The sequence below is a fragment of the Equus quagga genome, chromosome 2 (assembly GCF_021613505.1).
Source record: "Equus quagga isolate Etosha38 chromosome 2, UCLA_HA_Equagga_1.0, whole genome shotgun sequence".
Taxonomy (NCBI): domain Eukaryota; kingdom Metazoa; phylum Chordata; class Mammalia; order Perissodactyla; family Equidae; genus Equus; species Equus quagga.
In genome coordinates, this window is record NC_060268.1 from 105,799,699 (window position 1) to 105,810,247 (window position 10,549).

The window sequence follows — 10,549 nt, forward strand, 5'->3', positions numbered from 1 at the left end:
ATTTTATCTGCCCACATTACTGAACTCTTAACAGCTCTATTAATGTCTCCATCTATTCAGTGAATAATTCTATCGTCTACAAGTAATTATATCAAGGTCTTTGTAATATTTATATTCATTTAGCACCTTACAGTTCTGGATAAAACCTCCAAAAAAGTGCTCAATGAAAACTAGTAACAAAAAGCATTCCTGCTTATTCCTGACATTAATACTTCATTTAATGACCCAGAATTTCAACTTTTGACAATAAAACTTCTTCATTTAACATTTATAAACATCCAGTGGGAAACTGCTCTATGCGGCTATGGGTTGAGATTGATGTATTTTACCATATAAAGGAAGGATTGTCCTATCCTTTGTTTTACAAAAATTTTAAATCAGGAAAGCTGGCTCAACTTTATCAAGTGATTTTGGATATTTCTTTAAGATAATCATACAATTTTGCTCCTTTGACCTATTAAGGTGATTAAGTTTTTAAAAAGTTGAACCATCTTTGTACTTCCAGAATAAACTCTGATTGATCAATGCAGATTATTCTTTTAATTGCCTGCTGGCTCCGGGTTACCAATATTTTACCTAGGATTTTATAACTAAGTTATAGCTTCCCCCCACCCCCCAACTGTATTAGATTCTGGCATCAGTGTTTTTTGCTGCTTTGGTAAGGTCTGTGACAGAAAAGCAGTTTGTTAGAGTTGTAACTAGAGTCGTCTGGAATAGGAGGTTAAATTTGTTTTTCACTCTAAAATTATTTAACTCAGAATGGCTTCAAACATTTTACAACGATAACCCAACCAGCTGTATTTAAATGGTATCGATTTCCACGGAATTCGGCAAAGCCTGTTTTCCTCCTTGATTAGGCTGTACAAGTAAAATTTAATGGTGATTACTGCAGAAAGATTCTCAAAACACATCACAGAAATCTCATCTTTTTCTTCTACATCACCTTTTGGGATATTTCTTGCTTCATTTTTTAATCTTATTAGCAGAGATTTCTACACAGTTGTCTCAATTCTAATGGCCTCTACAGTTGTACACATATCCCCTCATTCATAATGTACATTTCCATCTGCTCTCCTGTTACATGTTAGCCTTATCAAGTTTATCTATTTCACTCTTTTTTAGAGAATCAACTCTTGGATCTATTTACCAACTCTATGGTCGTTCTACTTCTAATTCATTTATTCTGGCTTTGTGTTACTTAGTCCTTCCAATTTCCCTTATTTCCTCTTCTTGTTGCTCCAGTTGAGTATCCCGTTCATTTGTTCCCTTTCTTCTTTAATCCTAAGAAGTCATGAAAGGCTTAAACAGGAAGAAAGATCATTGACAGCTGTGTGAGGAGAGAAAGCCCAGAGACTGGAGCAGGGAGGCTGTGACCAGTCAAAAAAATAGAAGTCTGAACAAAGGCAGAGGCCACTGGGTTGAAATGGAGGGTCATAGTCTAAAGACATATGAAGCAAAAAAGACAGGGCTTTGAGAAAAATTAGGCATAGAAAGAGGAAAAAGGCACCAGTTTCTGGTTTATGTAGCCAGAAAAGGAGTGGTGCCATGAACTGAAATGAGAAGGTTACGAGGAAGAACGATTTTAGAGGGAAGTAAAGAGCTCACTCTGGGTTAAGTCAAGTGCTTGTGAGATGCTAAAACGGAAGTTGTTGTGCATGGAGTTAGGCAATTCCAGAGAAAGATAAGAGCTACAGATATGAACTTGATAATCATTAACTTATGGTGGATGATTAAGCAGGGAACATAGGTAGGATCTCTAAGAAAGCGTAGGAAGCTTAAGTTTAATGAGAAGAAAGAGCTGACTGTGCTGGGGACAAGACACCTAAGAGGCAGAGGGAGAATCAACTTGGCAACTTAACCTTTTTCTAAAGAACTATCCGTTTCTTCGAATTGTTCTATATCTTTGCCATAAAGCTATACTCAGATTTATTAATATGATTTTCATTATACTACCTTATTCCTAAAGTCAAATATTTGTTTCTTATTTTTCCTGATTAGCCTTGCTTAGACAGTTTTCTAAACTTTACCAGTATTTTCAAAGAACCAGCTCTTATACTTAAATCTACTCTTTCTCTGACTTCAAATTTAATTAATTCAGAGGCAAAGTAACAGAGTGGTTCAGAGCACGGGCTGTGGAGCAGACTGACTAGGATCAGATGTCTAACGAGCTGTGTGACTTTAGGCAAGTCCTTTAATATCTCTTAGCCTCAGTTTCCTCATTTGCAAAATGAGAATAACGACTACCACATACCCGCAGAGGGCTATGGTGAGGAAAAGATATAATGCCCACAGTTCACAGAAAATGATTGTTGAATGTCAGTATACACGTCTAGGCTAAAATTGCTGTTTTTTCCTGCTAATATCGTTTTCCTATTTTCCTTAAGTTTATTTTGGTCTTCACAGTACTTTACAGCTTTCAAAATGCTTTCACACACATTATTTCTTTTGGTCCTCCATCTTGTGAGGTAGGCAAAACATACCTCAGGCTCACTGTACACACAGGAAATAAGCTCTGCATTAATGGACGTGGTTAAGGGCACAAAAGAAGAAATGGTAAAGCCAAGACATGCCACCTCTGTGCTCTAGGACAGCACATCAATGAAGGTACACGGTACATCTGTCACCACTCATTCTGCCAATGCTCGGTCCTAGCGATAAACGGCTTAGGTAGAGCAATGACATCAAACTTCCTTCCTCTCTTCCTAAACCTCACATACAGCTGACTTTAAGAGTGCTTTTGGTGGAGCGATGAGGAGCTGACAGTAGTAGGTTCAAAAGAGAACTGGAGACGTGGAGACAGTGCATATAAACATCTCCTTTGAGGAATTCTGCTGTAAAGAAGCAGAGAGATGAGGCAGTGGCTGGAAAGACGTGTGATCCTGTCTTTGTTGCTTGTTTTTTCAAGATGGGAGCTACTACAACCATTTGTATGCTGATGGAAGACAAGAGGGATGAGGTCCTGTGCACAAGGACAGGGCTACTCCAGGCAGAAGCACCAACCACCCATCCACTGACATGCATCCACCAGACGGAAGGCAAGAGCCATCAGTGCAGCTGCAGGCAGACGGAAAGCTACTATGGGGGGGAAGTTCTCTTCTGATCACTTCTTTCTCAATCAAGAGGAGGGCCTTACCTCCTGTTGACGAGAGAAGGCAGCATTGGGGCATTGGAAGTAGGACGTATGTGTCACCATTCACGTGTGGAAGTGAAAACTGACTGAAAGCTTGCAAACAGCAAACCCATGGCCAGTCCCTGAAGGAAAACGTTTTATAAGGAATTCAACAGCTGCTGGGCTGCACTCATCTCCTGACCACCTCATTCTAGTTATAAGAGATGGTGGGCCGAGTTCACCTAGAACAAGGATGATGGGGCTTTGACCACGAACAACTCAAACCTGCAAGTCAGGTGCCAGATATATATGGCCAATTCTAGTCCCAGGTGTAGGGGAACCTGGGAAGAGCAGGCACCATTATTGGGGCTGGAGGAGCCATCGGAAGGCCAAACAGCTGCTAAATGGCATCAGCTTGTAGCGCCTTTTGCTTTTATCAACCTCTACATTTGTTAAGACAACCACTGTTGAGGACACTGAACATCACGTTACTCGATGGTCTCAAGTGGTAAATTTCTTTAAGAGTGTTACAACAGGAAAAGTAATGACAGGAAAAATTCTCCTCTGAAGAATTTATACGCTTCTTTTATTCTAATAAAATATTATTCATCAATGCCTGAGATGTGTCACTTATCATAAAACTTGAAAAAAGAAGCTGCCCACTGAGAATTAGATTATAAAGTCAACATATAACTAATCCATTAGAAGAAGAATCTGCAAACGCCATCTCAAAGAGACAGAATGGCTTTTTAACAAAGCATGAATGTAATCTGATGAAAGCTGTATTAACCCACATAAAAGTATTAACATGTAAAGAATGTATGAAACCAAAAGAAAAAGGAGTTGGGCAGCTGCACAGAATGGAAAAAGAGGCACGGAAGCAAATTATGTGGCGCCAATCCAGGAATAGAACAGGGTGGAGGGTGCCTTAGCCAACAAACTGGGCAGCCAGCCTTACCCACAAAGGCTATTCACTTAGCCTGGGGTTATAAACTGGTCTGAAGACACATGAGATGCTCAAGGTGGCACGTATTTTCAAGAGCTGAAGACTTTCTCATAAACCCACACATACTGTCAAATATCATCAACTCGACTGGGAAAGCTGAAGCAGATTAGGCAGTGATGTGAAACCCGTAATGACAAGGGAACACCGAGTCACTGAGAGGGAACACCGAGTCACTGAGAACACCCCAAACACAGGCCAGAAACAGTCACAAGAGAAGTCAACCGTCTTTCGTATAAGAGGTGCCGAGCAGAAGATGGACGATTCCTGAGAGTCTATGTAAAGAAGGCCAGCACCTGGTTCCTGAATCAGAAATAAAGCCATACCAAATATTTCCAAAAAAACTAGGGTAACACAGAATGAGAGACTATATTAGCAAGCTTACAAACAGATATCAGTTGTCGATCTGGGGTTCTTTCTAGTTACATCAGTTGTTCAATTTATCAAAATGCATGGAGCTGTACACTTGAGATACATGCATTTTTCTGCCTTCGTTATATTTCAATAAAAAGTAAAAATAAAAATAATAACAGAAGGAAAACGTTGGAAAGTATTAACCCAAAATGAGAAGTATTAAAATTCTGCTACTTCAGTAAATTCTGTATTTATTCTGTCTGCAAGATAACAAGCCCAAACAAAAAGATTTGATGACCGCTTTAAAACAGCACATTGTGAAAAGGGGAAGTTTAATAGTCAGTCAGTTGGTCAAGTTTTTGTCGATAGCAATGAAGCAAAGCCATCTCTATATGCTGTAGGAGTTTTTCTTTCTCGAAAAGTTTTTATACAGAAAGTCCTCTGCCACTTCCTGTAGTCATGTTCCATGTAGGGTAGATTCTAAAACCCAGGCCACATTTATCTTTTGCCCTCATCCAGAAGGGGAAAAAAATGACCCTCATCCCCCAAATCTGAACATGTCTACAGTGTATAGATCTTTTAAAAGGTAAATGTAATTCTCAATGACAATAGATCTATAGGAAAAAGTTACTAAGTATGCAAATACCATGGGCTATCATCCTTATAGGCTCCTGATGCAAAAAGCGAGTCCTAAACCAGAGGACTTTCTCAGAGATGCTGTTCATGTAGCAAAGGAGGCACCAGCCCTCCCAGCAGTGCCACAGCGGACAGGACTAGGTGAGAGAACAATACACGAATCTCTTCACCACCCCATGCCTCAGTCTCCACGGTCAAAATACGCCACCTGCTCTACCCTGGCAAATCTACTTGCATACGTATGCCTTAAAAAAAGATCGAGAGAGATTTGCCACAAAACTATGATAAACTCAGAAAATCAGGGTCAAGGGAAAAAAAGATCAAGCAAATATACTAACAGTAAGGGTTACCACAATTGCTGTGAGCAAAAATGACTCATAAACGACATGACTGAGCATAAAATGTGGTTCTTAACTTCCTCACAGCCAGAACAAAAGAGGAAACAGCTCTCACTATAAAAGTTCCCTCTATTGACTCCCTGTCACCTCTAAGGCACAGCAATAATTTAAGTGCTGTGAGCAGTAAGACTGATTTCATGTATTTAAATGACTGACTCCTCAATGAAGAAAGATACCATATATTCTGACAATGAAGTCTTACTTTGTCGAAAACACAGAGCTAGGTTCCTAGCTACTTCCTTGTTTTTCTGGCAATTAACAACTCCCAAATCAGACAGATAAGACACTAATGCTCTTTTCTCCACAAAGAACTGTGGGAAAATAAACTCAAATCTGGGATTATTAATTTCCGCAAACTAAAGAAAATTACTTTAGGTTGTAATTTAATCATTGAACTTGATTGAGGCATGAAGCATGGATAGCGGTAATGGCACCAGTTAGATGAAGGTGAAACTACCATAAAGACATCAAGAACAACACTCTGTCATTTAGGAGCAGACAGAGTCTCAAGAAGGCAGAAAAAGAAAAAAAAATCACACAAATTCAGTGTTTTTATTAATATTACACTTTCAAAGATGGAAAATAAAAGTATTTTTGAAGCAATCACTGGAAAGGCCTATGTTGGAACTACTAAAATACATCTTACACTGTCTGCAAAGAACACATGAAGATACATTTAGTACAGACGATTGTCACAATTGAACGAGACGCAGTTTAGCTCTGGCAGGAAAAGCAGAGGAGAACCTGAGTTCTTACATCAATGGATAAGTTCTGACTTATCTAGGCCTTAATTTACCAGCTCTATAACATTAGAGTGTCAAACTAAGACATCTCTGAGATCTCCCCAAATCTCATTCAATTCAGGTTTCTGCTCATGTCAACTTACCAGAGGCTTTCCCTGACCACCTCTCAAAGTAGCATCCCCACATTACTTTTTATTCTCAAGGCACTTAGCACCAGGCCTATTATACACAGATTTCCTGCCCTCCCCCAGAACCCAGGTTCCACTGGAGGAACTCAGCCAGCTGTGCTGTAGTCCCAGGGTCTAGAACACTGTGGAGCATCTAGTAGGCACACAGAGAGCTTTTCAGTGAAAGAACAGATACATTCCAGCTCTATACTTCAAAATATTAGGTTCAGCGAAGGATGCTTGTATATATGTAAATAAAAAATTCTAGGAGAAGTTATTTAAGAATATAATTCTCAACAAACAAGCTTAAGGGTGTAGGACTTTTATCACTAATATTAGTAAGAAATTACACCAATATGCAAAGATTACTGAGGAGATAATGCACAAACAGGCAGGAGGCCAGGTTCAAATCCTGGCTCTATGCTTCACTGTGTAACCTTTCCTAACTTCTCTTTGCCTCAGTTTCACCTTAGGTAAAATGGGCATAAAACAGGACCTACTTCAGTGTCAAGAGGATTAAACAAGAATGTACATAGTCTTTACGAGTATAAACTGAGGGAAAGAATTGGGGGAAAACGTCTGTTCATTATTTCTTCCCACAATTGCCAACTAAAAACAGGGCAAAGGTAACAAAGGAAGGAAGGAAAATTTATTTTTATGAAAAACATGTACATTACAGTGTTCCTTTTGTTTTTTAAAGTATGATTATTTTCACTACAGGAAAACAGACGGTCAGAAGTTTGTGGTTATACTTGCTTTTCAAATAAAAAGAGAAATGTCGAAGTGTGCTGGAGGAGAAAAAGTTGAAAGTGGCTGGGGAACAGTACAGCTCAGGCTCAGACCTATGGCACTAGGAATCACCCATGCTTGTCCCCTCTGCAGCTAGACCTGGGGGGGTGGGTGCTCAGCCCACTGAGCATTAGGCTGCTCCCTGGGCCCTGGATTCCATTTGATGGTGGTCCACACAGCGCAGCCAGCCACTGCCTGTGCGCTATCCAGACCGATGGGCTCCCACCAGCTGTTGTCTGTGGCCTGCAATCACTGGGGGTTCCATCTTAAGAGAACAACTATACAGCTCATCAGAAGGTCTGAAGATTTAGTTCCAAGCAGGCATCAACTCAGCCATTTGAATCTGAAAGCTGTAGGAAGGCTTCTAAAAAGTGGCTGTACTGTTGTGTCTGCCCTCTTTATAGGAACTGGCTGGATATGACAGGCTTGTGGTTGGACAGACCAGCAAGTGACGATGACATGATTCATAGTTGGTGAGGTCCAGTCTGTTTAATTGTGAAGAACTTATTAGCTATGGATCCTTGCACTTATCTAGACCCTTATGTTGATCAAACAAGGGCTTTGGATACAGAACATGAGCCCCTCAAGCTACGATACAGTTAGTTGTAAATCCTGAATCTGTTCCTGTATCTGTCTTCTTAGGACAGAGAGGATCTGGGGCAGGTTTCACGGGGTCCAGAATCTATCTACTTTTCCAGGATGAGAAGGGAGAAATGAGACACATTTTGGGAGTCTCCGCCACAAGAGAGATGGCTTTTGTCACATACTGCAGCCAATAAAGCTAAGAGAAACAGCTGGAGCCCCACGAAGCATAAGCAGGTGACTCTGGGAATTATTTATTAGAGTGACAGCAGTAGCAGCCAAGCTACTTTAGCTCCTGTCAGCAGCTACTGGGACATTCATGTCAGCCCAGGGGAGACCGAAAGACTCATGCCGCTCTTTTGCAACAGCACATTTTAAATTCCAAACTAAGTACGTACTACATGGGGAAGATAGAAAGAAAATCGAAACATTTAAATAAATTATGCTTAAAGCCTGGTAATACAGTGTTCATCCTTTGAAGCAGAGAACATTAGATGATGGCCTCCATATGTGAGGGAATGGGGGAATGGACAAGAAGAGTCTTCCAAATGCCTAGTTTATGAAAACTTACATTTATCATTATCTGAGAGAAAAGCATAATACAAGTCAGAGTTGGCCTCTTAAACACTGGCATAAGCCTGAGGCTACAGAGTGAAATGAGCCCCCTACAATAATAATATCAATTGATTTTATATATAAATTGATTATCTTCCGTTGCCTAGAATCTGGGTCTCTCTTAGCCAGTAAGCATCACTGACTATAGGAGGAAAGAGGAAATGACGATTTACACAATACATACCGTATGCGAGTGAATACTACAGATGTGTTTTCCTATCTATAACCAGTTAGTGCTTAAGACAATCTCTGTCTGGGGTCTAACCACCTGGGCTCCTCCCTTTACAGCTGTAGGACCTCAGGAAAGCGATGCTTTCACTGTGCCTCAGTTTCCTTGTCTGACAAAAGAAGCTACCACCCAATGAAGGAGTTACTGGTGTTCTGAAAGACTAAGACAATAAGCTAGTCAACATGCAGCTCTTATAACAGCACCAGGCATATGGCAGGCACTCCACGTATGTTAGTTATTTTTCATTTTCCTCACAGCACCCTTTTGAAAAAAGTAAAACCCTGCAATTAGGTAAGAGTGTCTTCCATTTACAGAGGAGGTAATTTTGCAAAGACAAGCAATTAACTTGCTCAGAGTCACGGAAAGTGACAGAGGTAAAAGCCACTCTTTTTCCACTATGCAATGCCGGCCACATTATTTATGCTGCTACGAGCCATGGCCTATTACCAAATATTGAAGTCACACAGCCCTCAATGAGCGAGACTTCCTCAAGGAAGTCAGATTGTGCTAAAAGGAAATCAGAGTGTGCTAATCTTGACATCTCATCCCAACCACAAAACACATTGTCTTCCTAAGTACACAATGCTAAACTGCTGTTGGGCGATAAAAGAACGAGCCACCTCCTAGGAAGTTGGGTAGACCCAGACTTTTCAAAAGTAAGCCTTAAGGGAACTCACACAGGGGAAGAGGAGAGGGGAAGGAGAGAGGAGAGGGTTGAAGGGTGAAAAGATCCACTATAGAACTTTCAAATAAAAAACGTACACATGTTTTCTGCCCCTGAGGCATCTGCCATGACTTCTTAAATTGAGGCCAATAGCGCCCAATCTTAATGAATGAGCTGGCCTAGTGCCAATACACACAGCTCTGACACACAGGCTAGAGGCCCGCAGGGCCCTTTTCACCCTCTGGGAGACACCTGACAGATCACAGATCAATCTTAAGCAACTGGAAGGAAGATGTCAACGACAGATTAAATGGGCTTGCTCTTTTGCTCCTTTTTTTCCAGGGATCGAATTTGTAGAGGCTATGTTTAATACAAGACATCAACTCGGGAGATCAGGAAATCTGATTTCCAGGTCTAAGAAGGACGGGGCAGCCCTCTTCGGGTCGCGGGCCCCGCCGGTGAGCCTGGCCTTCCTCGGTCTTTCGGTCCTTCCTTTGCTCCAACGGCACCCACGGGGGCCGGAGCGGGAACCGGGGCTGCCCCGGCACCTGCCATCTCTTCCTCCACCCTTTCGACAGTTGCTAGGACTCCGGAGAGGCCAACCTGGCCGGGAGAGCATGTTGTCAGCTCTTGTCTCTATTCACTGCCCTCCCCCGGGAGGCTACGAGAGGAGGGCGCGCAGCGGCGTGGGTGTGAGCGGCGGGAAGCGGCCCCGGGGTGACACCTCGCGGAGCCGGCTCCCGCAGGAGCACACGCCGCGGCCGCTGGGGCGAGGCCCGGGCGGCCTGCACATCGGCCCCGGGACCCGCAGCCCCCATGGCCCCGCCGGCCCCGCGGCCCCCGCGCCCAGGGACGCCCCGGACGCCCGCCCGCCGCCGCCCACTCACCGCCGCACTCGGCCGAGTACTGGTCCCCCCAGTCCCCAGACTGCGGGCTGCAGCCGCCGCCCGCCGGGGCCTCCTGCTGCTGCCGGTGCTGCAGCTCCTGCTTGAGCAGAGACAGTGGCGAGTAGTGCTCGGTGGCCAGGGCGCCAGGGTGTGGCCCGGCGGACAGGACCCCCAGCAACAGCAGCACCAAGACGCGCCCGGCAGCGGCCGCAGCACCGCCCCAACAGTAGCAGCAGCAGCAGCAGCCGGCAGGTGCCATCTTCCCTCAAGGCGCATGTGCGGCGGCCCTCGCCGCGCACTGCGGCGTCCCAGCCTTAACCCGCGGCGGGCAGGTGGGCCGTGGCATGAAGGCGGAAGAAGGGGAGTGACATTC

The 10,549-nt window shown here is 43.3% G+C and overlaps 1 protein-coding gene across 7 annotated transcripts in view; it reads right to left on the reverse strand.

Annotated features, from left to right (window-relative positions):
- Positions 1-10,508, reverse strand: part of TTC13 (tetratricopeptide repeat domain 13) — a 79,501-nt gene extending 68,993 nt beyond the window's left edge. For all 7 annotated transcript variants that reach the window (XR_006887572.1, XM_046654267.1, XM_046654266.1 and 4 more), the window contains exon 1: positions 10,177-10,508. Coding sequence is in view for 6 of the 7 variants with exons in the window: in XM_046654267.1 (XP_046510223.1) it covers positions 10,177-10,435 (259 nt within the window). In the remaining variant the exon portion in view is untranslated. The remainder of the gene's footprint in view (positions 1-10,176) is intronic.
- Between the last annotated feature and the right edge of the window lie 41 nt (positions 10,509-10,549).